Source organism: Callithrix jacchus, chromosome 17, assembly GCF_049354715.1.
Source record: "Callithrix jacchus isolate 240 chromosome 17, calJac240_pri, whole genome shotgun sequence".
NCBI classification, from domain to species: Eukaryota; Metazoa; Chordata; class Mammalia; order Primates; family Cebidae; genus Callithrix; species Callithrix jacchus.
This window is the reverse complement of record NC_133518.1, coordinates 38,710,585-38,737,335: the sequence shown is the minus strand read 5'-3', so window position 1 is coordinate 38,737,335 and position 26,751 is coordinate 38,710,585. Positions and strand designations below refer to the sequence as shown.

General features: G+C 34.9%; 1 protein-coding gene across 1 annotated transcript; it reads right to left on the bottom strand.

Moving 5' to 3' along the window:
* Nucleotides 1–26,696, bottom strand: LOC128928029 (phospholipid scramblase 2-like). Its single transcript, XM_035278901.3, has 8 exons — nt 26,503–26,696; nt 19,649–19,884; nt 18,320–18,362; nt 17,114–17,334; nt 15,877–16,041; nt 11,134–11,295; nt 4,334–4,392; nt 1–2,093 (listed from the first exon to the last, which is right to left on the bottom strand). The coding sequence occupies exons 1-7, from the start codon at nt 26,504–26,506 to the stop codon at nt 4,360–4,362; spliced, it is 864 nt and encodes a 287-aa protein (XP_035134792.2). The 5' UTR covers nt 26,507–26,696; the 3' UTR covers nt 1–2,093; nt 4,334–4,359.
* Nucleotides 26,697–26,751: the final 55 nt, after the last annotated feature.

The window sequence follows — 26,751 nt, the reverse complement described above, 5'->3', positions numbered from 1 at the left end:
ACTCAGCACTGGCCTCTTAGCAAATGCTTGCTGCATGACGACATGATTAAAGAAGTTAAGTTGGTGAAGACTCCACAGTCTCTGACTTCAGGATTACATTGAACTGGGATGTGCCTGCTTAAGAGGGAGGCTTAAACCAAAACATCAGAGAATATTCTGTCCCCTGTCTCCCACCAGCAACTAACTGACAATAATTGAGTGGAAAGAACAGTGAATTACAGCTAAGAATGCTGCAAGATACAGATTATCTCCGAGGAGCAAACAAGCGGTAAAACCCTCTGGCATAGTAGCCTGTATCTTGAGCAGACATGATCACTAGAAGAATATGAAGTCTGGGGTGCAACAAAGATAACTGTACAACATACTTGAAAGTAAGCCAAGTTATGGACTAGATAAACACAATTTGCAGGCCAAAAGTTTTACCACAAGGACAGGCAAGCTCATCAAGCATTAAAAAAAAAAAAAAGACTCTATTATCTTCTATCCTGTATACATCAAGATCCACGTGATGCTGTGTCTTAGTGCATCCTATTAGGTGGTATTTGATTTTAATTTATCCCGTAACTGATGATGTCTACTTTAATCATTTTACTCTAAATTTACTTTAATAGAGTTGGCTGCTAGACACTAACTTGTTACACATTTTCCCTCTGAAATTAAAAGAATTTGGGGGAAAATAAATTGAAACCATGTATATTGTGATCTTCATAAAACCTTTATTTAATTTATTTACTTATAAGAATATCAGTATGGACTTACTGTATCCTATTTTATTGAGAAGGTAATAATATCCTTAATTTTGTTGGTGAGAGCCCTTTCACATTCCTTCCTTTATCCTTTTGACATGTCAGCATCCATACTTGAGTACCTCCTTGATTAGAAAAGTTGTACAAAGCTTATCTTATACCTTTCCCTACCAAAATTCTGGGGTCAACCATTCTCAAAACAACACCAGTTGCTTTGAGTGGAAAATAGTATCTAGAAGCCAAGATTTAGGTTGGTGGGCAAAATGGTGTGCTGAGATGTGATACGTTTCCTTTGCTTTTTCAAGGTAAGAAAGATGAGCAAAGTGAGCTATTGTTGGGAATGAGTCTAAGACACCATATCTGTATAAGTCACATCATGCTGAAGGAAAAAGTTCCTGCAGTGTTAAGGTCTCCACTCAAAGGTGGGTATGGGAAAATGGGGACAAGGACAAAAATACTTTTATATAATCCATCTTTATGTTCTAAATCCTTTGGTTCTTTTAAATGCTGCTGTTAAAGTGTGCTAAATTTGATTAAATGCTGTAGGTGAGGTAGAAACAATAATAAACTAGAATGTGGATATATCATGGAAGTTAAGCCACAGAAACTATCCTATTACTACCTAACAATATCTGCCATATTTTAGGCATCTAATAATTGTTTTTTTGAAAAAGAATCATTAAAAGTATATCATATTCATTCATTTTTGTCTGCTTTATAGCAAATCCATTAACATAAAGACTACAGTTATGTTTCGATTGCAAATAAATTTTCTTTAAAAATATATTCTCTTGCCTTCATCTGATTTCTGCTTCTGGAATTCTTATTGTGCATGACTTGAAATTGATATATCTATTCTCTAGGTCTTAGCTTTTTTCTTTATATTTAGTGTTTAATCTTACTTCTGGGAGAATTTCCAAAGCTTATCTCAGTTTATTGTGTTAGCTATCTACTTTATGCAATCTGTTGTTCCAGTGCCTCCATCATACTTTAAAATATGGTCATCATATTTTTCAATTTTATTAAAATTTGGCACATCAGAATGTTCTTTTTTTTCTCTATGTCTGTTTCAGAAACAAATACACCACCCTTTGCTCAAATCTCACTAAGATTCAAATTAAGACTTTTTGCAATTCCTAGTATTTTATTAATTAAATTGATAATTGTTGATGTTTGATGATTTTTCTATGTGACTATTCAAAGCAAAAAAAAACCACTTATCTAGTATTTGAATTTAAATGAGTTCCAGATAGCGTGTGAATTTTTCCTGACATCTTTCTTGCACAGTAGAAGAAGGAAGAAACCATATAGATCAGTTATAGTTTATGTAGCCAAAGATCCAGAATCCTATGCAAAGAGAGAAGAAAGGAAAGTAAGATATGGCTATAAAAGAAATAATGTCAGTACCTCTAATCCTCATGTTGGGTTGGTTTTGCATCTGACTGCCATCTTTGCAAGCCTTCCCCTTCTCTAACTGGCCTAACTAAAGTTACATACGAATACATCCACTTGACTTGGCATACTGTCTGTACTAAACATATGCTAGAAGTGAGTGCCCTGAGTATACTTCATCATTGGAAAATGGCATCTGATGAATTATTTAGGCTGCTGGGAAGTCATCTAGACGTTACTTTTTCTGTAGCTCCACTGTCATACCAATGTTCTCATCCAACATTTGTCATTTGGGGCTATTGGCTTTGGTAGAGCACTGATGCTGAAGATGAAAGGGATGCCCTTATTTCCTAAGAACACTTATCCTTTGCATGAAGTAAACTGTGGGCTGGCTGTCTCCTCTCTCAATTCAATCTTCTCTACAAAACAGATTACAAATGCCTTTAAGTTTCTGACAGGTGGAAAATCTAGTTTCCAACACTGATACAGATTTTACTACAAAATATTAGGTCTTCCCCTTCTTTTAATGCTAAATTTTATCAAAAATGAGACAATCAAAATAAAACAAATATAAGACAAAAAACAAAAAGAAAAAAATTAAAAAAAGAAAATGAGACAATCAAAAATTTAAACTATGACAGGATAACAGATTGGACACAACACAAAAATAAAGTAATATATACTTGAATGGCTCTGGGCAACTGCACACTGTTCTAAATTGCTGATGGGAATTCATAGAGAAATAAATTCTACGGAGGGTGATTTGAACAGATATTCCACTTTTCAAATCACTTCCAAATATGCACTAGGAAAAATATAAAATATGTATGCTTGTTTATTCATGAAAGCTTACTTGGAATAGCAAAAAATTTCAAGGAAAATGGAAGTCCAATTGTAGGGAATTGTTTGAAGAAGCTATGACACAGCTACTTAATGACATACTATGCAACTAGTAAAAGGAATGAAAACGTCTCTGTGTACTTATGTAGACTTTCATACATATCTTACTATAGAATTTTTCCTTAAAAATGTATAGATCCTTAATATATACAAAATTAAAATAAGAAAAAAAATTCAATCTCTAAAAATTGAAAACAAATAAAAACAATTTTATTTATTTTTATAAGAAAGTAATTTCATTTTGTTTTATTTCCAATAGTGATTTAGTTATTATTATTTTTATTATTTTTGCTGTGCTCTTTTTAAAAGTGGTTTTATAGGAGGTAAATGTGTACAGTCAAAAATGCCACCTGAATGGATTATCCAGTTTTTTAGTAACAAAAATAAAATATGCAAAAATTATATCAACAAATTTTACTTTAGGCATTTGATTTTTTGGCATAGATAACCTAAGGCCACTAATGATGTATGCGCTGTAAAGATACACATATTTTTTATTTAATTTACACCTGATTAATCTTATAACTAACATACTCTAGGAATGATAGAATACAGGAGCTAACCATTCCATGTAGTAATAAATAACTCCAAAAGTGATAACAATACCAAATTTTAGAATGAGTCTGTCTTTTGGATAAGGTCACAGAGTCAGGTCTTTCTTTATTCACTGAAAACCATAAAAATTGCTAATATTTCATGTAGTCATTACAAAAATCTTATTTATAGTACTAGATTAGCTGATAGAATAAGTCAAATATAGTGTGCTTTCCTGAAAATAAAAAAAATACACATTTACTTTTACTTAAGAATATGAATATTAAGTATTTAGTATGGTAAAAGAAACTGAAATTGTGTCAATTTTTAAGTTGTTCTATGAGTATATTAATATTAATATTTGCATATTAATTTTACATATAAAATTATAAATAGCTTTTTAAAATAAAATATAATTATACATTAAAACTACTTTAATAAGGCTTTAGTGTTTGCTTTGGAAACACAGACTATAATTCAAGTAGTCTTTTAAAGGAAGTTTTGCATTTCAACTTAAAACATCCTATATTTTCTCCAAATATACAAAGAATAATCTAATAAAGTGTACAAAACATTTATAACCCAGTGATAAATAAAATAAATTTTTGAATTTGAAAAGTAAAATTATATACTCAGAGCTACAAGCATCACAGCTTAACTCACAGAGGTATATGTAATTTAAATAAAGAAAGAAAAAAACACTGAATTTTTCTTGTAGATAATCTCAATCAATTGACTTCAAATTTTCTAAGGAGACTTACATTAATCCACTCTGACACTCTGACAATCAATTTCTAGTTCTTTCAAAAAACATGTAGTCCTAGATTTAAAAAAATACACAGAAATGAGTTCTCAGAAAGCAAACAGAGATTAATTCTCAGATGTAGAAATGCTAAGCGATCTGATGAAACAAAGTTAATTGTCTGTTAAATAAGAAAAACTATAATAAGTAAATGTGGGGAAGTCTACAGATAAGATCTCTACCTTCAGCTATTTTTATAGAAATTAAATTCTATAATTCTATTTATTGACACCTCATTAACTTAATTAATCCTATGATAATTTATGTAAATGTGACTTTTATCCTCCTTGAAATCATCCTTTTTCAATCTCTTATTTAATGTTTTACAGTTCTTTTCTAGTAATATAACTCTTCTTGTAATTAGAATTCATTCCAAGTACAACGAATTAAGAAAAAAGTTCCGTTTACAACAGCATCAAAAAGTTTTAAGTACTAAGGAACACATTTAACCAAAAATTCTGTACACTGAAAACTATAAGACACTAATGAAAGAAACCAAAGAAGGCACAAATAAATAGAAAGATATTCTGTGTTTCTGGATTAGAATAATTAATATTGCCAAGATGTCTATATTACTGAAAGGGAACTACAGATTCAATGTAATCCCTCTCAGAATACCAATGAATTTTTGCAAATATTTGCAAACCATGTATCTGATAATTGGCTATATCCAAAACATATGCTGAACCATTTTTGTTTCTCTGGGATAAATCCCACTCAGTCATGATGAATGATCTTTTGGATGTATTGTTGAATTTGACTTGCTAGTATTTTGTTAAGGATTTTGGGATCAATGTTCATCAGGGATATGAAACTGTAGTTTTTAAAAATATGTCTTTGTTTGGATTTGGTATCATGATAATACTAGCTTCATAGAATAAGTTTGCATGTATTCCCTCCCACTCTATTTTTCAGTAGCTTGAGTAGGATTGGTATTTATTCTTTAAATGTTTGGTAAAATTCAGCACTGAAGCCATCAGTTCCTAAGCTTTTCTTTGCTAGGTGACTTTTTACTACAGCTTTGATCTCATTACTTATTGTCTGTTGAGGTTTTAGATTTCTTCATGGTTCGATCTTGGTAGATAATATGTGTCTAGGAATTTATCCAGTTCTTTTAGGTTTTCCAATTTATTGGCATATAGTTGGTGAAAGTCGTCTTTAATGATCCTTTGAATTTCTGCAGTATCAAAGTGTCTCCTTTTTCATCTCTGATGTTATTTATTTGGGTTTTTTCTCTGTTTTCTTAGTTGATCAGGCTAAAGGTTTGTTGATTTTGTTTCTCTCTCCAAAAAACAATTTTTACTTTGTTGATCTTTTATATATTTAAAATTTCAATTTTTTTTGCTCTGAACTTTATTATTTCTTTTCTCCAACTAATTATGATTTTGATTTGCTCTTGATTTTCTAACATTTTAAGATTTGTTGTTAGATTATTTATTTGAACTTTTTCTACTTTTTTTGATATGGGTGCTTAATTCTATAAACATTCTTCTTAGTACTACTTTTGCTGAATCCCATAGCTTTTGGTATGTTCTGTTTCCATTATCATTTGTTTCAATTAACTTTTCAATTGCCTTCTTGGTTTCATTATTACCCACTAGTCATTTACAAGCAAATTGTTTAATTTCCATGTGTTTGTATAGTTTCCAAAGTTCCTCTTATTGATTTCTAGTTTTATTCCATTGTGGTCAGATATTTAATATAATTTCATTTTTTAAAGAATCTTTAATACTTTTTCATGGCCTAACATAGTTTAACCTTGAGAATGAGCCATATGCTAAGGAGACAAATGTGTAGTCTGTAACCATTGGATGAAATGTTCTGTAAATATCTATTGGGCCCATTTGGTTTATAGTGCAGATTCAATTTGATGTGGGTTTTTTGTTGTTATTGTTGTTGATTATTAGTCTGGAAGGTCTGTCCAATGCCAAAAGTAGGGTGTTGAAATAGTCTAAAGCTGTTATTGTATTGGGGTCTATCTCTCCCTTTGCCTCTAATAATATTTGCTTTCTATTACTGGGTGCCCCAGCATTGGGTGCATATATATTTATAATTCTTGTATCTTCTTGCAAAATTGACCGTTGCATCATTACATAATGACTTCATTGTCTATTTTTATAGTTTTTGTCTTGAAATCTATACTGTATAATGTTAAGTATAGCTACTCCTGCTCTTCATTTTCATGGAATTTTTTTCAATTTCTATTTTCAGTCTATGTGTGTCTTTATAGGTGAAGTGTATTTCTTGAGAGCAACAGATTATTGGGTCTTATTTTCATTTTGTTTTGTTTTTCTCCATTAAATTATCCTATGTCTTTTGATTGGAGAGTTTAGTCCATTTATATTCAATGTCATTAATGACAAGTGAAGACTTACTCCTGACATTCTGTTATTTGTTTTCTGGGTTTTCTTGTGATCTTCTCTTCCTTCTTTCCTTCCTTCTTGTTGTTCTCTTTTAGAGAAAGTGCTTTTCTCTGGTGGTGTGTTTTAATTTCTTGCTTTTGATTTTGTATATATTTTTTCTATGTTCTTGATTTCAGATTACTCTAAGGCTGGCAGATAACATCTTACAACCCACTATTTTAAACTTATGGACACCTAACACTGATTGCATAAACAAACAAAGAGAAAAATACTAAAAACTCTATACTTTAATTTCACCCTCCCGCTTTCAAATTGTTGTTGTTTCTATTTGTATGTTATTATATTGTCTATGGCTTAAAGATTTGTTGCAGTTTTTATTTTTAATAGGTTCATCATCTACTTAACATCTGACTAGTTTGTACACTATAATCACAGTGTTATAATATTCTGTGTTTATCTGTGTACTTACTATTACCAGTGAGTTTTATACCTTCAGATAATTTCTTGTTGCTCACTAATGTATACTTCTTTCAGACTGAAGAACTCCCTTTAGCATTTCCTGTAGGACAGGTCTAGTATCAATAAAATTCCTCAGCTTTTGTTTCCCTGGAAAAGTCTTTATTTCTTCTTCATGTTTCAAAGATAATTTTGTTAGATATACTACTCTATGATAAAATTTTTTTTTTATCTTTAGCACTTTAAATATATAAAGCCACTCTCTTCTGGCCTGAGAAGTCTGCTGCCAGATGTACTAGAGCTTGCTTTTATCTTATTCAGGGTTTTTTTTTTTTTTCTCTTGCTTTTAGGAACCTTTCTTTATCATTAACATTTGGGAGTTTGAGTACTAAATGCCTTAAGGTAGTTTTTTTTGGATTAAATATGATTGGAGTTCTATAACCTTTCTGTATTTATATATTTCTCTAGGTGTGGAAAGTTCTCTGTTAATATCCCCTTGAATAAACTTTCTACTCTTGTCTCTTTCTCTACCTCCTCTTTAAGACAAGTAACTCTTAGATTTGCCCTTTTGAGGCTATTTTCTGATTTGAGCTTTTAGGCAAGCTTGATTTTTATTTGTATTTCTTGTCTCCTCTGACTGTATTTTCAAATATCCTGTCTTCAAGCCCACTGATTCATTCTTCTGCTCCATGGGCTCTGCTGTTTAGAGATTCTGATGCATTCTTCAAAACATCAGTTGCATTATTCAACTCCAGAATTTCTGCTTGATTCTTTTTAGCTATTTCAATCTATTTGTTAAAGTTATCTGATAGGATTCAGAATTTCTCCTCTATGTTAACTTATATTTCGTTGAGTGTCCTCAAAGCAACTATTATGAATTTGCTGTGTTCACATATCTGTGTCTCTCTGTGACTGGCCTGTGGTGCCTTATTTAGTTCATTTGTTGAGGTCATGTTTTCCTGGATGGTCTTGATGTTTGTGGATGTTAATCTGTGTTTGGGCATTGAAGAGTCAGGTGTTCATTGCAGTCTTTGCAGTCTGGGCTTGTTTGTACCTGTCCTTGGGAAGGCTTTCCAGGCATTCAAAAGGACTTGGGTCTAAGTTTTTCATTACTGCAGCCATATATACTTTAGTGGATACCCCAAGCCCAGTAATTCTGTGGCTCTTAGAGACTCACAGAGGTAATCCAGAAGCAATATCTGCAATAACAGGCAGACTCTTGTTCTCTTCCCTGACTTTCCCCCAACAAGGGGAGTCTCTCTGTGCTGAGCTGCCTAGATCTGGGGGAAGGGTGACACAAAAACACCTGTGACCACCACCAGTGGAACTGCACTGAGTCAGACCCAAAGCTAGCACAGCACTAGTTCTTGTCTAAGTTCTGCAGCGACCACTACCTGGCTACTACCTATGTTTACTCAAGTCCCAAGAGCTCTATTATTGGCAAGTATCAAATCCAGTCAGGCTTGTATCCTTCCTTTCAGGGCATCAAGTTCCCCCCTGGTCCTGGGTAGGTCCAGAGATGCTGTCTAGGAGCCTTGGCCTGGAGTTGGGAACCTTGGGGATCTACTTGGTGCTCGATTCTGTGGCTGAGCTAGAACCCAAGTTGCAAGGCAAAATTCTTCCCATTCTTTCCTCCCATTTTCTTAAGAAAAAGTGTCTTTCCCCTTGGCCACCACCACCCAGGCCCACAACGCACACAGTTTAGCTACCACTGATGTCAAGTACTACCTAGCTACCACTGATGTTCACTCAAGGCCCAAGGGCTCTTCAGTCAGCTTGTAGTAAACTATGCCAGTCCTGAATATCTCCCTTCACAGCCGTGGGCTCCCTTCTGGTCCAGCATAGGTCCATAAATGCTATCCAGGAGCCACAGCCTGGAATCATGGACTCTAGAGCCCACTTGCTATTCTCTCCCACTGTGGCCAAGCTGGTATACAAGCTGCAATGCAAAATCTTCTCTCCTCTTACCTCTCCTTTCCTCAAGTGGGAGAGTTATCTCCCCATATCTACCACAGCTGGGAATGTGCTGGGCGCACCTGAAGCAAGCATATCTCAGAGTCTTCCCTAATGCCCATGGTAAGTACTACCTGGCTACCAATAAGACAGACATTAGGACCCAAGGGTTCTTTAGTCAGAGGTGATAAATCCTAGCAGGACTGGGTCCCTCTCTTCAAGGCAGGGGGTTCCCTTCTGATGTGCAGTGTGTTTAGAAACATTATCTGGGTGCTAGGGTTTTAATAGGGGCCTCAGGACTCTGTTTAGTGTCCTATTCTACTGTAGGTGAGTGGTGCCCTATTCCACTGTAGCTGAATGGTATCCAAGTTGCAAGAAAAAGACCTCTTTACTCTCACCTTCCCTCTCTGCATACAGAGGGAGGGATTCTATACTGGAGGGGCTAGCTGTGCTGTCTGGAATTGGGGGAGGGCTAATGCAAGCACTCTTTTGGCTGCCCTGGCTGGTGTCTCACTAGGTTACATGCACCATAAATCCAGTGGTTCCATGTCCAGCACAGCATAGCACTGGGACTTGCCTCGGAATTGTGGTTCTTGTGGCTTAGAGTGCCTTTCAAGTTTATTTAGAACCACAGAGCACTTTAGTTCATGGTAGCAAGGTTTACCAGAACTCAGATTCTGAATGCTGGGATGGGCAATGCCCCTCTGGCTAAGGCTAGTTTAAATGCTGTCTCCATGGGTGCCATGCCTCATGTTACTTTCTGCTATGACAGGGAAGCACAGAGTTCCAATGCAAAGTCCCGTAATCACTGTGTTCTCCCTCCTCCAACATACAGATTCTCTCTCTCCACCAGGTATCCATTGCCAGGTATGGAAGAGGAAGGGGTTAGGCAATTTAAGACTGTCTTTCCTACCCTCCTCAGTGCCTCTTTTTTGAATATAATCTTTAAACCAGGTATGATGATCATGTGACTGATTTTTAGTTCTTAGGAAATTGCTTTTTGTTATGTGGACAGTTGTTCAATTTAGAGTTCAATTTAGAGTGGGAATAATTCTGAGAGCCTTCTATTCAACCATCTTCTTCGGCCTCCCCTGTTTAATCTTTATTCTGTTATTTTCATTGCCACTTATTTGTTGAAAGAGCTGGGTCCTTTTTGCTGTATATTATCTGTTAAGATTTTCTGATTACATCACCAAGCTCATGTTTAAGATATCTGACATCTCAAACCTTGATTGCATGTTGGAATCACCTGGGAGCTTTAAACAGCTTGAAGACTTTGTCCTAACTTCAGAGAATTTGGTTTAATAAATTTGGATGCAATATGGATGTGAGGAGTTTGAAAGTTACCCACTAGTGTGTAGCTAAGGTTGAAGACCATTGCTCTGTTTCTATAAACCTCAACTTTGGCAGCATATTCATATCAGCTGGGGCACTATACAAATTTCTGACTCTGAGCTTCTTGTAGTTGAAGTGGGGAATGGCCTGATATTTGAGAGTTTTTAAAAAGTCTCTAGATAATTCTAACATAAAGAGACATTCAGAATCACTGCTTTACCCTATGTATTTCCTATAAATTGATAGGTCTAGAGGCTTGATTGAATGTATACTCTTATTGCACTTTATAATCCCATGTTTGATGTCTTAATTTAATGAGTCAGGATGAAATTTCTGTGTTTCACTGAGTTTTATACCACGTAAGACTAGCTTCACATTTTTCTCCTAATAACATATTTGATTTTTTAATAACCCTCCCTCAAACCAGAAGTTATCCTTAGAATATAATGCTATTCTCTTGCCATTTGAAAGTATGTAGACTCTTCAGACATAAACTAATCACCTATAAAATTCCAGAGCTGGGATTAAATAGGAATATTTTATAAAACCTTTACATTTTAAATGGTAATATTAAAATGTATAATTTGTTGAATTATTTCAGAATGCTCCTAGAGAAGCAATCTGTAACCAAGATTAGCAGGAATAGACTTACAATGAGGAAACAGGCACCAATCAGTACGGCTTTCATTTTAACATCAAGGTCTCTGGGGAAATGGATTCCAAAGTTGTCAGTATCTGTAAATGCCTCTCTTAAAATCCCAGTCCAGTGCTTAGAAATCCTGCCAACCACAATTTGTTCATCAAGAGATGTAATCTAAATTGCAAAACAGAAAAAAAAATCTTAAACCTAGGAAACTTGTAGCAAAAGTACTTTTAAAGTTGGAATAAAATAAAGCAATTATTATATTACATTTATGCATCATACATAATTATGAACATATAGTTAATGTGTGATGTTAGATACATATAAGGCTCCTATATATTCATAGTTATATATGGTTTTATTGTATAGAAAAGTAGTTTTACTGAAATTTTAACCATTTTCTATTTTATATTAAGATAGACATTAATATATGTCTTATTTATTTCAGTTGACCCAAAACAAAATTTAAGCTGAAAAGCATATAAATTTGAAAAGTTTATTTGATACAATTTCTAAAAGCCATCAGGAAGGAATTAACTGAAACTCCTATTAGACTTCTGCTTTTTAGAGAAGCACAGAGAGTATACACAGCTGAATATTTAAATATGAAGAGAGGCCTCACTACCACCCACTGTGAGTAGGAAAACATAAAATGCTGAGAACCTAGAAAAAAATACTGACAGTTTTGAGTGAAGAAAAGAAACCAGTAAGTAACTTGATGGGATGCCTCAAGCCAAGGGTGTGGGCAAGACCAGATAACTAGTAGGGTGTGAGGAATAAAAAAAGAATAGGTAGAAAAGATCTCCAATGTAAAACTTTTCTGTTTTTGTAAAAAAAAAAAAAAAAAATTGTAAAAATTCTGCCAAAGAAAGCTGAAGGTCATATAGAGTTGAAAGCAGTGTGCTCAGACAAAAACACCTAGCCAGGTGTGCAGGTCGTGGCTGAATGCAGCTAACATTCACCAAACTACATGTAAGAGTTATGTCAACCCAAGTCAGGAATGTCATTTCAAATCTGAGCACAGGTTCAGAAATATAAATAATGACCTACATATACAGGTCACATATGTCAGCAACACCTTTTGAATCCATTGCCTCCAGTTGTAACCAGCTAGATAAATGTAAGGAAACTAAAAACGATTCATTTTGAGTGTTGGTGAGTAGCATCTTTTAAACAAGTGAAATAAATGTCTAATATAAAACTGTGATTGCTATGCATTACTCTTCATCAAATATTCATTTCATTTTCCCTCCCATTGTGACCTGAAGCATTTTCCTCTTTCTTCACAATTAGGCTCTGCCTTGTGGCTTGTTTGACCTATGGAATATTAGTAGCTATAACATGGGCAGTGACCTTACATATGGGTAAGTGGTTTGGTCTGGCTCTGGGTCTCAGGTAAATAGTCACTAGAGAAGCATGGCCTAGCTACCCTCTGTTACTACATATCCACAGTGAACATATATCATCTATGCATTTGAGACTAATAATGAAAACTTTATATTTCTGTTTAAAAATGTATTTGAATTTTGAAATATTTACAAAGTAAAAAATGCTGAAGCTAGCATAAACCTATTACTTGCTAGCTACCATAAACCTATTACTAGATTTAACAAATATTTCTCCATGTTGATTGCTATAACAAGAAATTTTAAAATTCACCGAATTTACACAAGTAGAAAATAAAATTTTAATGGAGGATCAGAAATACAAATAATGACCTACATATACAGGTCATTACAAAGTCTAGATAATTTTTATGAAAAAGTTATAAAGTCTAGTTTTAGCTAAATTCTGTATGACATTTTAAAAACAAAACAAAAAATATAGTAAAATTACTTCAACCTTTGGAAATATGTTGGTATTTATAACATCATAAGAAGTATACATTTAGGTTTTATTCCCTGTTTCCTGACATAGAATTTTAAAAACTCTCATAACTTTCTAAGTGATAGGGGTGATAGGAGAGTCTTTTTTTTTTGAGATGGGGTCTTGCTCTGTGTGAGGCTGAAGTCAGTGGTACAATATCGGCTCACTGCAATCTCTGCCTCATGGGCTCAAGCAATTCTCCTGCCTCAGCCTCCTGAGTAGCTGGGACTACAGGTGTGTGCCACCATGCCCAGCTAATTTTTGCATTTTTAGTAGAGACGGGGTTTACCATGTTAGCCAGGATGGTCTCAATCTCTTGACCTCGTAATCTGCCCACCTCAGCCTCCCAAAGTGCTGGGATTATAGGCCTGGCCTGAGTCTTGTTTTAATATTCGGTCTTTGTCCCAGATTCCTGACACACAGCTTCAAAATCCTTAGAATCTTCTGAGCAATAAATCTTTTGTTTACTAAAATGACTGGTGGTTGGGATTCCTGATAGCTTTAGTACAGGCTGGACACCAGAAAAACCAAGCAATGCTTACAGGGTTGAATCATTCAGTCTTTTCTCCATCCTCCAGAGATGACAGTAAGGCTGCAGTTGGAGTTATTTGCCAATAGCCAATGGCTTAAATCAATCATGCCTACATAACGAAACTTCCTAAGAACTCTAAACAACAGGTTCAGAGACTTTCTGGATTGGTGAACTCACGTGCCATGAAGGTGAGTTACCCCAGTTCCACAGGGACAGATCCCATTTTGCTCAGGACCTTTCCAGAACTCATTCTACTAACCTCTTCATCTGGCTATCCATCTGTAGTCTTTATAGTAAACATAAATAAAGTATGTTCCTAAATTTTGTAAATAGTTTTAACAAATTGTCAAACCTGTGGAGGAGGTTGTCAGAACCCTGATTTATAGACAGTTGGCTAGGTGTACAGGAGGTCTCGCATTTGTGGTTGGAGTTTGAAATAGGGAACAGTTTTGTGGGACTGAGACCTTAACTTGTGGTGTCTGCATTAACTCCAGGTGAGTGAGTGTCAGAATTAAACTTGAATTGTAGGGAACCCAGTTGATGTCTGTAGAGAAGGAGAATTGGTTGATATGGGGAAAAAATATCTATACATTTGGTATCAGATGTATGAGTTTAAAAAAGAATTGTAGTGTATCATATTAGCATAAAATTTATAAATCTGTAAATTTAATACTAATAATTGGTAAAGATAGTCTAAAAAGAAAAGTAAATATTTATTTGCAATGTAAATGCAAAAAATGCAAATAGGCCACTAGCACATAGAACCTAGGTAAATACCAAACGACTACATTAAGATAATGTGTAAGATACTAGAGCAGCTATATAATTCAAAGCATATAATTTATGAATGGTTACTGAAAAGGTACTTTTAAATTACAAACTCAGCATTTGTATAAAATTTACTGTATGCATTTTTTTTTGCCTTTTCTAATCATATGACTATTAGTTACTCTTACAATCTGGCATCTGTAGACATAGAGAACTGAAGAGCTGCTGAATGAAATCTAATTTTTTAATATTAAATATGAATGTTTCACAATTTTTTAGTGTTTTATTCATTTCTTGGAATACATTATATTTCAATTAGACTTTTATTAATATCATTCCTAGAAGAAATAATCTTTCACTTGTCTGGATTTTTATGTGAATTAAGAGAGTTATTATTATACATCTCCCTATATAAGGTTCCTGTATATACATATTACATGTTCCCATACCCACACACCCATATATGCCCACATGCACATATGCATATGCTATATATAATCATATATTTTATATACATATATGTATCCCTTTTAAAAAGCATTTTAAAGTCTCTACAACACATGTGTTTTCTTAGAGTTGCCCATCTCTGTCATCAGATTATGAAGTTGAAAAAGGGAAGCATTCATTTTCATATAACTAAATTTTAATAGAGAAGAAAGGATGCAACAGAATGAAACTGGATAGTGCAAGACCTTAGGAAGATACGGGGACACTGTCAGAGTTCCCACATCTAATCGTAAGTGAGGTAGCCCTACTCAACTTTAGGATTATTTTTTCCTCATTCTGTGGAACTATGGGCCCAGTTTACCAAATTGTCTGTTTTTCTAAGAGAATCAGGAAATTAAGATTAAGTTATAAAACCTTCTGATAAACATTTGCAACTAAATAATTTGATTATAAGGCTAGGCTCTCTGTTGGAGAACTGCTGTAATGAAATTTATGCAGGAATTAAATATAGTGATATATTATGGTTTCCAATGACCTAATTTAATACAGGGTTAAAGACGAGACCACAGAGAGGTATAATTGGGTAATATATATTATACTGACTTTCTCAAAACTATCTTTGCATAGTTGGGCTTTTTGTAGGAACTCAAAGATGTCAGACCTTCTGGACATGGCCTGGAGCATTGGCAAGCTATACTTCAGATTAAGGAAGGATCCATATGCTTTGCCAACCAGACTTAGATGATGAGATTAAAGTTTTATTTATAATAGATAATACATAGTGTGACCACACAGAAACCAACATGTTTAAGTGTTAGATGATTTGCTTATTTTCATTTGACTACAGAGCTCTACTTCTCTTTTTATCCATTTATCATTATCAATACTGATCTTTAGACAGTAAGAACCTCCACTCTGATCAAAGTTAAATGTATGGGAAGATTATCTTGCTATTGAGATCAAAGTTAAATGTATGGGAAGATTATCTTGCTATTGAGATCAAAGTTAAATGTATGGGAATATTATCTTGCTGTTGAGACATCAGTACACAATACTAATTTAAGGCATTCATAAAATTCTGCAAAATTATATTCTTATATTAGGAAAGCAATTCCCATAAACATTATGACATCTCTTACCTCAAAATCAACATCTCCACCACAACAGCTGCACATAATACATGGACCACTCATTTTTAGTACATCCTCTCCTTTCTGATTTTGAATTGTAAACTTTTTTAGATATGGGTACCAGTTCTGAGTAACATAACCTATTGGTACACCAGGAGGAGCTTGGATTTCTATCTACAAAAGTAAAAGAATATGTGTGAATGTAATAAATCATCATAAACCTATCTAATAATACCTCTCATTTACTGACCATTTCATAAGTGACAGACATTGCAAGTAAGGACTTCCTAGGAATTTTTTAAAAGATCAAATAGTGTAATGTATGTTAATGTGATATTCAAATTATAAAGCATTTCCCATCAAACTCTCAGTTTTTCCTTAGATATTCTTATAAATATATACCTAACCTAAATGGCATGGAAAACAAACAAATTCATTATAAGTAACTTTATGTATCCTCTCAAAATAAGTGCAGTATTAGACTTTAAATAACTATATGCCTTTATTTCTATCTGTATTATGTTCTCACAGCAACCTGTACGGAAGGCTAAGTTACCCAGGCATATATGGTGTTGGGCCAATGGGATCCTAGAAATAACCAACTTTTCTATAACATCTCTGAACCCTAGTGTCATCCCTGAAATTCATAATCTCTAGGAGTAGGCTGCCATGTATATGAAACAGAGACATCTGGTCTCTACAGAGCTGAAGATACTCCCATTTAGGTTATCCCTATTGCAGATGACACAGATATTTAAGTTTTTATTTTGAAAAGGAGAAATGAAAAATATAGGAGATAAAACTTTGTCCTAGGTTTGTCCCTTAATAGGTTGGCCAAAATTATGAGATGCACACATCTGTTCTTTCCTTCATTCTTTTTGTCCCTATGATCCCAGAATGCTATTTTAGGATATTTTCAATGGTGCAACTCTGCTGGTTTTGACCATGTCTCTTACAATCATTTCTAGAAAATGATTTGAAAAAGGTGCCTATCTGACCTTTCCTTGAATATCAAGAATTCTCATCTCTGACCATTGCTCAAGCCCACAAGGCAGATGCGGGACATAAGGCTAACCATTCCCTGTTGTTTATTTGCCTTCCTTCTTATACAATTGATTTGGAAGCCCAAACATACAGATGATGAAGCCATTTTCCTTTAAATATCATCTGATTATACAGATTCAATGAAAGGATGGACATTCTTGCTGAACTACTTTACAAAAGGCTCTAGTAATTGCTCACATACCTCCTGAAGGCAGCAGGGGCAACAACAACTGTTACATCTTAGCGGTCTTTCCAGAGTTATGACTTCTCGACACAGATTATCAGTAATCCTCAAGGTGAAAGATCTAGATGGCCCACAGCAATTTCGGCTACAGAAATGACTATCTTCTGCTGCAAAATAAATCCTCTGCCCAAAGCTGTTCTTGATTTCATACTTATTATTACTTTCAAAATGGAGTAGGACTATAAACGAAAATAAAATTAGTTGCCTTTATGTTAAAATTATTGAAACTATCTTAAGATATTATCATACCTATCTAGTTTTAGATGATGCTCCAAGTATCATAGGAATAATGAAAAGCAATGCTATTTAGAGTTGATCAGGAAAAGGTGTTTATCTGAACTTCCAAGAGAAACTGTGGGCAGGAACAACAATTTTCCAAAACATTCCCATCCAAATTCTAAAAGTTTACTCACTTGGCAATGTACCAGGTAACAAAAATATTGGATGTGCTTCTGTGCTATTCTCAAGGTGATAACAAATTGGAAATAAAAGAGGTGAAATGCTAGAAGTCAGGTAAGGTAATTGAATCCGTTAAAGTTATTCATAGAAGGAGAAGGGAGCAAAAGTAAATCTTGGCTATATTCCTTCTATGTTGAAGTTTATAACATTAGGGAAGATGCTTATCATAATAGTGCAGTCATCCCACCGTATCCATGGGAGATTGGTTCTAGGACCTCATATGAATACCAAAATCCTAGTCTGCTCAAGTCCCTGATATAAAATGGTGTGGGGTTTGCGTATAACTTATGAACCTCCTCCTGTATTATTTAAATCATCTCTAGATTACTTATAATACACAAAGACAAGATAAATGCTATGTAAAGGGTTGTTATATTGAACTTTTTAGAAAATAGTGACAAGGAAAAAGAAGTCTGTACATCCTCAGTACAGGTACACTTTCTAAAACTATAGTTTTGATCCTTGAGTGACTGAATTCACACAGGTGGAACCCATGGATAGGAAGGGCCAATTGTACTTTACCATTTGACTTTTAATATTCAGAAATAGACTACTGATTTCATTACTGTAAAGACAGACATTCGTAAATAATCAGGTTTGCCATTCCATATCATTCAGAATGCTATATTTATAGTTTTTGACGTATCTTTATTTGCATAAACTTCTTCTCTTTTTAGAAACATGAGAAATACAATTAATACATACCTTCCACAGGTTCAATTTGCTGATGAATCAGTATCGTATCTATCTATTATAGCAAAAAGAACATTAAGTTTATGTCAAATGTTTTATAGAAAACCAATTAATATTCATATTTCATTGTTTAATACTGCATATGATCAGTTATCAACTATCATCAAATTTTAGTAAGAATTTGTTACTTTTATTGTAAAACTAAAGTCAACATATTTTTAATTAAAAATGCTGTATGTTTATTGAAAGGATTCACTATGAATGTTGTAAATTTAGGTAAAATAAACCAATATAGTGAAATCCTTATAAAAGTTAGAAAATAATGTTCTTTCTAAATGAGGCTTAAAAATATAAAGACATCATTTTATCAATTTAAATACTTTTTTTGGTAAGTTTCAGTTATTCATTTTATGTCTACTTCAAATAATCATTTTGCAGTAAGTAATAATTTCTTCTATATATATTTTTGAGAAATTAAGTTATTATAGAGAGTACAGGAGAGATAAATCATTTACAGAAAACTCATTGATTATCATAGAAATATTTGTTTATAGATTAGAGATATAAAACTTTACATTTCTATTTTACCAACCTGATCTCTAAGACAAAACGTATTATTAAACCTCACTTTGCTGAGGTAAGCTATTATGTAATACAGCAAAACTCAGGACTTTTTTTTTTTTCCTCATTGGTGTCATTTGTAAAATTGGGTCTTCCAAAGAAAAAAAGAATCAAAAAATGTAATTTTACTAATTGTAAGAAAAAGATAAGTCAAATTCCACACAAAAATATGAAGTCATTTTTGGTACTGCTTACTAAAACTTAACTCTAAACTTTACTATGTCTCTTCTAAATGTCAAGAAAATTAGTCAGTATTGGAATTAAAAAGCACAGAATCCAGAATCAAGGTACCAGCCCCAGTTCATTAGGTTTTTAATCCACATAAGTTATATAACTGCTCTGGACCTCTGTTTCCTCTTATGTAAGTTGGTGGTAATTATAGCGCTTGTACATCACAGAGATTCTATAAGGATTAAGTGAGGTAATACACATATTATGCTTAGAATAAAACCTAGATAAATGTTTACTTTGGATTATTATCACATTATATCCAAGATCATAGAAAAACAATTACCTGTGACATTCATATTTTTATTTTAAAATGAACCGAACCCGAAAGAACTAGTGATTTGTTGACAGAATGTGTTGTTTACCATTTCTGACTTTAACTGATAAACAGAAAATAAATAAGTAATTACTTAAATTATAATTTCTATGGTTAGTAAACTGGAAACAGAGTTGGTTTTTTTTTTTCTGAGTATTTTAAATATTTGAAATTACCTGACTTAAGTATTCCAATCCGGGTGGACTGTTTAATAGTGGTGGTGGTGCTGGCATCCATGGTACCCCTGCAGGTCTACCTGGCTGATTTTGAACAGGAATGCCAGCTGCGCGAGCTGGTGAGACTAGGTAGCCATGCTGACGTCCTGGGTAGAAGGCCTGGGAGCCCATGTGGCCAGCTTGTTTCCCAGTGTGTCCAGCCTGGTGCTTAGGGTAGGCAATATGTCCGGGAGGTCCTGAAATAGGAGCAAGTAAAATAATTTGTAGCTGCACAGAAAAGTCTTCATCCCTTTTCAGAATAACTCCAGCTATCTACCAACTGACCTCTCAGCTCAGAAGTCCTATATCTGTGAAGCTTGAGCTATATTTTTATCTTCAGATATGTTTCAATAAAATATCTGTGGTTTCACATTCACTTTTATTTGAGGGTGGTTAACTGTGAATAGAGTCGGCCTACAGCTTTACCCTTACGATTTAAAACTCAAGCAGAAAATATGGTTTTATGCCTGATAAAACTAAAGTAAATCCACCATGATCTAAAGTGACCTATATGAAGATTGTGGTATGCCTTCTTAGAAAAGAGAGATGAAATTGGAAAATAATAATAATAATAATAATGGCTTTGTGTCAGCATTCCCAGAGCCAAAGCACCCTGTGAAAAATTATAATTGTGGAATTATAAAAAATGACACATCCTATTTGTATAGAAGTCAGTGGGGAGATGGGGATTGACCCCTCAAGGGATATTTGTCCAGATCTGACACATTTTTAGTTGTTGCAACTGGAAAAGAGAGTGATATTGCCATTTGGTTGGTGTAAGCCAGGGATTCTGTTAAACATCCTAAAATGCTCAGAAAATCCTCCCAAAACAAATAATTATCCACTCTAAAATACTACAGTGTTGAGAAATCCTAGCATAGAGGTAAAAGCATGCCATTCCTCCCAGTACCTTTCAGATGCTTGTCTGGGCCAACAGGTTACCAGGAGTTTTAATCTACAGCATGTTCTTCCCCTGTTTCCCTTGATATTCTTCTTAAAACATCAATTAAGATATTGATGTTACAAAATTAAATTTCACAATTTATCACTCTTAGATCTTTAGAATATATAATTTGTGAAAATTAAACAAAAGTAAAAAAACACGTTGAGAAAGTGAAAGATTTAACAGATGAAAAATTCTAAAGTATGTATTTAGCAGAATAGAGGAAGAAATTTAATAAGTATAACCTTTATATTACATGTAAATGTACATTTCAATGAAGCTTCATAAGCTTATTTGTATAGTCCACAGTGTGGTGATTCCATAGGAATGAAATATGATTTCAAGGGACTATGATCCTTAATATTTTAAATAAATAATGCTACATAAAATTTAATACTCAGGATAGGCAATACATTTAAGTGAAACACTGGTGACAAGCTCATATACTATTAAAAATAAGACTTAGCAAACAGATTTAACCTAGTACTAATGCACTGTAAATAGAGTTTTTATAATTTATTCCTCCTACAATTAATAAATATTTATAGATGATGCATGATGTGATTGGCTCTGTTGTGGAATCAGGGGATACAGCTATCAAAAAGTTAATATGCTGCCAATGAGCTTATAGTCAACTTCTGGAAGAAATAATTTTTTATAAAAGATTTCATATTGGTATGATGGGGAAAACACATGGAAGAAAGGGCAGAAGATAAGGAAGTTACTTTAGATGGGTATAATTTATGTTGAAATCAAAAAGGTAAGAAGTGGAGAACTTTATGTGAAGATCTATAGAGAAACACTACAGGAAGAAGGAAAAGCAAATGTAAAAACCTGTTTGGAAGGAATTTAGCATGTTCCTGAGACAGAGGAGTCGTAAGAGAGGAAGAGTATGCATGGCTGTCACCAGAGAAAGAGGAAGAAGTTCATCTAGGGAGACCCTTGGTGAGGAGTTTGGATTTTATCTCAAGTGTCATTGATAACTACTGGAGGAATTTAAGCAGAAGAGTGAGTTCCATGATCTCATAAATATCTTGCAAAGTTTTCAGGAGTGCCCAGTACTGGGATTTACAAGGGAAAACACAGCTACAAATAATATCCTTCCATAAGCTAAAAATAATATGACAAAAAACAAGTCAACAACAGATTTAGTATTATAGGGAGTAAATTAAATACTTAGTAAATTACTTATTTTATTGTTTATGGATTGAAATAGTTCTGAAAAAGAAGACTTGATATTAATATGTTGTCTATACATTTGTAGGTCCAATACAACCATTGGAACAAGATATTCTAAAACAATACAGTCACATTCATGTGATATTCCTCCTTATTCATCTCGTAGAGCCTTATCTGGCCATTTAAATCCTTTGGGCTTGATCTCATTCCCCTTGCTTTTTTCACAGTAGGAATTTACTATTATTTCCTATGGAGCTAGGGCCTCATTATATTGCCCAGGCCGGTCTCAAACTCCTGGACTAAAGTGATCCTCCTGTCTTGCCCTCCCAAAGTCTTGGGATTACAGGCATAAGCCACTGCTGGCTTTGGTAGGAATTTAGAAATTATTGGTCAGCGCACAATGGTGAATACTTCCTAAAGGCCTTTAGGAAGAGGGTCTAATCAGGAAGAAAATAATGAAGAAATGCTTCAGGCTAAGACCCCAAAGGGTAATTGAGCTAAAAACATCAGCCTTCACAAGCTGCACAACCTAAATGATGTGTGTGGTTTGATTCCCATCCTCTGGGCTTGGGCTCCAGGAATGGTCCAGCCAAAGAGCAAGAAAGGTTAATAATCAGATCACACTACTGCAATTATCTCAGAAAATTTCAGGTCCTGTGGACTTGTTATGCCAATCCTGACTAGCAAATTTTAGAAGTTCCAACACTACTCTGTTTATTCAGAGATTTTTTTTTTTTTAAATCAGAGAAGCCACTCTCAGGAATACAGCCATAGCACCTTGACTACCAAGTGAAACTTTGTACTTGGTATTTCTACAGATACATAAATGGGAGCAAATATTATACTTAGTAATTCTGCCTTCTGGTGCCTTGGCCCCATGCTAGTCTTTCCCACTACTATCCAGTCATTACTTTCTCTATCTACTATAGATCCCGGTGCCTTTCATGACTATTTATTATAATGAACACATCAGGCAAAAATTTCATTACCCAACATTTTTATCTTGGACCCATGCATACTAATACAAACTTCCGTTCCACTTCCCAGGCCTGCTACAGTGTTGGAGCGGGCCTACCATGAATTCCTAATTGGTAAATAATTCAACTGATCCTTCCATATCCTCAACAAAAATTTAGAGCTCTCAAGAAGAAATCTCTTCCTTCCTTGCCATTTCAAAATAATTTTTTTTGACTACCAACTTTAAGCCCACATTTTAATAATCTAGTAAAACTCTTGAGAGGTAACTCCAATGCACCTCTTAGTTACCTCTACTCAAGAAGTTCAGCAAAGGCTGAGTAATTCAGGTGGGTTTATTGGGCTCTGAAAAAAATCAAAAGATGTATATGTGTTACTGATTTAACTTCCTGGATTTTCTTAGAACAATCGGAATCCAGTTTTCATTCACTGGTCAGAAATCAATGCTGTGGACCTATTAGGTCAGAAGTGTAGAAATATTAAAACTTACATTTTTCTGCTATTAATCTATAAGGTGAACAATAAGCTAGTAAACATGTATAACCAGGGTAGACTAAAAGTTTTCAAGGCTACATTTGTGGGTTAGGTTCCATCATATGAAAAACTATAAAAAGGAGACTGAATATATACATACAAAAAGCCTTGATTATTTTTTCAATCTGACAGCAAAAGGAGCTTGGCAATTGACCCAAGTTAGTAGAATTCACTGGTCCTACCATGATATCCACCATCCTGAGACAGCTGGCTTGAAAGAATGGTGGGATGGCCTTTTGAAGACTCAGTTATAATGCCACCCAGCTGGCAAAACTGTGCAGGTCTGGGGCAAGGTTCTTCAAGGATGCACCTTGGATGCTCTGAATTGGTACCCAAAATATGGTACTGTTTCTCCCACAGACAGGATTCATGGGCCCAGGAGTGAAACAATAGAAAAGCAAGTGACATCACTCCATACTACCTGTAGAGACATCTAGCAACATTTTGTCTTCCTATGTCAATTTTGCTCTATTGGCCTAGAGTTCCTAATTCCAGAGAGAAAAATGCTTCTGACTAGGAACACAACAATGGCTTCATGGAATTGGAAATTAATACTGTCACCTGGCTACTCTGCACTCCCTCATGCCTTTGAATCAACAAAGAAGGGAATTACCATGTTGACTGGGGTAACTGATTCTGTCTACCACGGAAAAAGTGGACTAGTACTCCAGACTGGAGATAAGTAAGAGCATGTTTGGAATTCAGGAAATCCAGTAGGGTATCTCTCAGTATTACCGTGCCCTGCGATTAGAGACAATGAATAACTACAACAATCCAGTGCAGGCAGGTCTAAGAATGGCTCAGTCCCTTAGAAATGAGTGTCTGGGTCCTCCACCAGGTAAAGAACTAACACCACCTGAGGAGCTTGCTGAAAGAAAAGGGAATTCAGAGTGAGTAGTAAAAGAAGGTAGTTATAAATGCCAGTTACAACCACATGACTAGTTATAGATAAGGAGTATAGTTATCATGATCATTTCCTCCTTATTTTGCTATGTATGTGTGTTTTAGTTTACTTTTGTCTCTTAATCCCTTATCATGTAACATAAGATGTATGCTTTTATATCATAGTATTTAAATATTTTTAATTTTACAACATTGTATTTAAGTTACAGGAATCAAGAAGAGTTAAAATTACTCAAGGTCTTTTACCTTCACTTATGGGGAAAGAGTCAGTGAATTTTCAGTTGATACAACTCAAGATCATTGGATCATGTTAGTTGATATTATAACCTTGTTTTATCTTTATTTTAATATTAAGTATAGTTTAAGAACATGCATAATATTGGTGTCAAGTTGATAAGGGGTGAACTTGTGATGGTTAATTTCATGTGTCAACTGGATTAACCACAGGATGCTCAGATTAAACTTTATTTCTAGGTGAGTCTAAACAGTGTTTCTGAGTGAGATTAGCACTTGAATCCATTGAATGAGTAGGCAGATTGCCCTAATCAGTGTGGGGTCAGCTACACCTGCTCCACTGAGGATCTGAGTAGTACAAAAGGTAAAGCAAAGAGGAATTCACCTCTTCCTACCACATTGCTTGGGCTGGAACATTGATCTGCTCTAAATGCTCCCGGTTCTCAGGCCTTTCAACCCAGACTGGAATCTACACCTATGGCTCCCTGGTTTTCAGGCTTTTGGACTCAGATTGAATTATACCACTCACTTTCCTGGGCCTCCAGTTTACAGACTTCTTATGTGGTGGGACTTTTCAGCACACAAAATTTCATAAGTCAATTTCTTATAATATATCTCTTCATATATACATGTCTCCATCCTACTGTTCTGTTTCTTTAGAGAATTCTGACTAATATGATGAGCCTATTCCAAGAAATAACATAACTCAGTTTAGGAAATGATTGAGCTGTGTCCTGATTAAATTAGCTAATTAATTCAACATTATGACTTTAAGTCACTGCTTCCACCAGTCTTACTAAAATGCAAATTCTAGAAATAATTTCAGAGAAAGAGGAAATCATATTTTATGCTGTACTTAAAACAAAAGTTTGTAATAAAGTCATATTATATAATGTACCATTGGAATTATAATTACTCCAAAACAAACACAGAACTTCAAGTTACAATCTGATTGCTACACACTTCTTTCTAACTGTCTGTTACGTGATAAATTTGGAGTAAGTTGAGGAGGGTGGTAAGACAGAGAGAAGCTCACTGGTAGAAGTCCTGAGCTTCAGGAAACTGGCTTCATCCAGGAAATGAAAAAAATATTTGTGAAATTACTGAGCAAAGGATAGAGACCCTCAGAGATGAGGATGGAAAAGTACACGAGGGCCAGTTCACAAATGTTTTAAGTCTCTCCACCTGTACTTTAATCCCTCAAAGGCTAGAGCTTTCTTTGTCTTGTCCAAGACAAGCCACTTAATTTGTGCTTATTGATTCAACAGTGAGTGTACAGTATTGTTTAGTTCTTTTCAGTCAGTAATAATAGTTCCCTTACAGATCTGAAGGCTGCTTGATGTACAGTAAGAATCAGGTATTTTACACTTGTCTATCCAATTGCAGCAATCCACTCATTTTCCTTTGTGTTTTTCATTTCCTTGTGCTTGTTCATTGCTCAAAACCCTTATATTATAAACACAGGGTGGCATTAAGAGAAAGGTTTGCTCTTAGGAAAAGTTCAAGAAAGAAAGGAGCCCTCAAACCGCCTGACACTTCTAAGTGTCACTTACACTAACCATGTATCTCAATGTGATAAGCAGGAAGAAACAACCATTGCCTTTTCCTGGAACTGGGAAGTGGCCATGCCAAGACTTCCAGGAATAACAGTGCATGAATGAAACCACATGGGAACCAGAGAGGCAGCTTGGAGAAGCAGGGACTTTGTCAAATATTTAAAATAATAAAAGCTAACTGTCACTGAGTACTTTCTGTAGTACCTGCCAGGCACTGCTCTAAGAACTTTACGTTAACACATGCAATGCTCTGTAGCTCTTTCAACAGTTCACAGTTTCAGAGACGAGACAATGGAAAGAACATAAATAAGAAAATGGCTGTCAGTACACAGATGTGAAGTAGTAGAGGCCGAATTTAAAGTCAGGCAGCCTGATTGGAGCCAATGGTCTTAGCAACTGCGCTATATATACCACCGCCATCTTTTCCAAGCTGGTATTGTAGAGGGCCTAGCATAGGTGTGGGCTCCAGGCGGACTTCAGTGAATACTTACTCATAAATCACAGCTTGCAGACTGTATTAACCGTCCCTTCTAATAGCCCCACTATGCTGGCATATGCTCCCCACTAAGCTGAGCCCTGCGAGCCGTCTTCAGGCAGGACACCCTGTTAACTGGAGTGGTTCTGAAGTGAGCCACGGTGCCGCTGGGCAGCCTGGGTCCCCTTGCCGAGTTCCGGTTCCACTTCTGGTATCGCTTCCCGAGGCCCTTCCGGCCCTTGCCCCGCCCTCTGACGCAAACACA

Excerpts from the sequence above, each read along its gene's own strand:
- LOC128928029 (XM_035278901.3), bottom strand. Across the intron at positions 17,335-18,319 it reads GCAAATTGAACCTGTGGAAG|TCCTACTCCATTTTGAAAGT; the intron begins GTATGTATTAAT and ends TTTCGTTTATAG. Across the intron at positions 16,042-17,113 it reads GCCCCTGCTGCCTTCAGGAG|ATAGAAATCCAAGCTCCTCC; the intron begins GTATGTGAGCAA and ends TTACTTTTGTAG.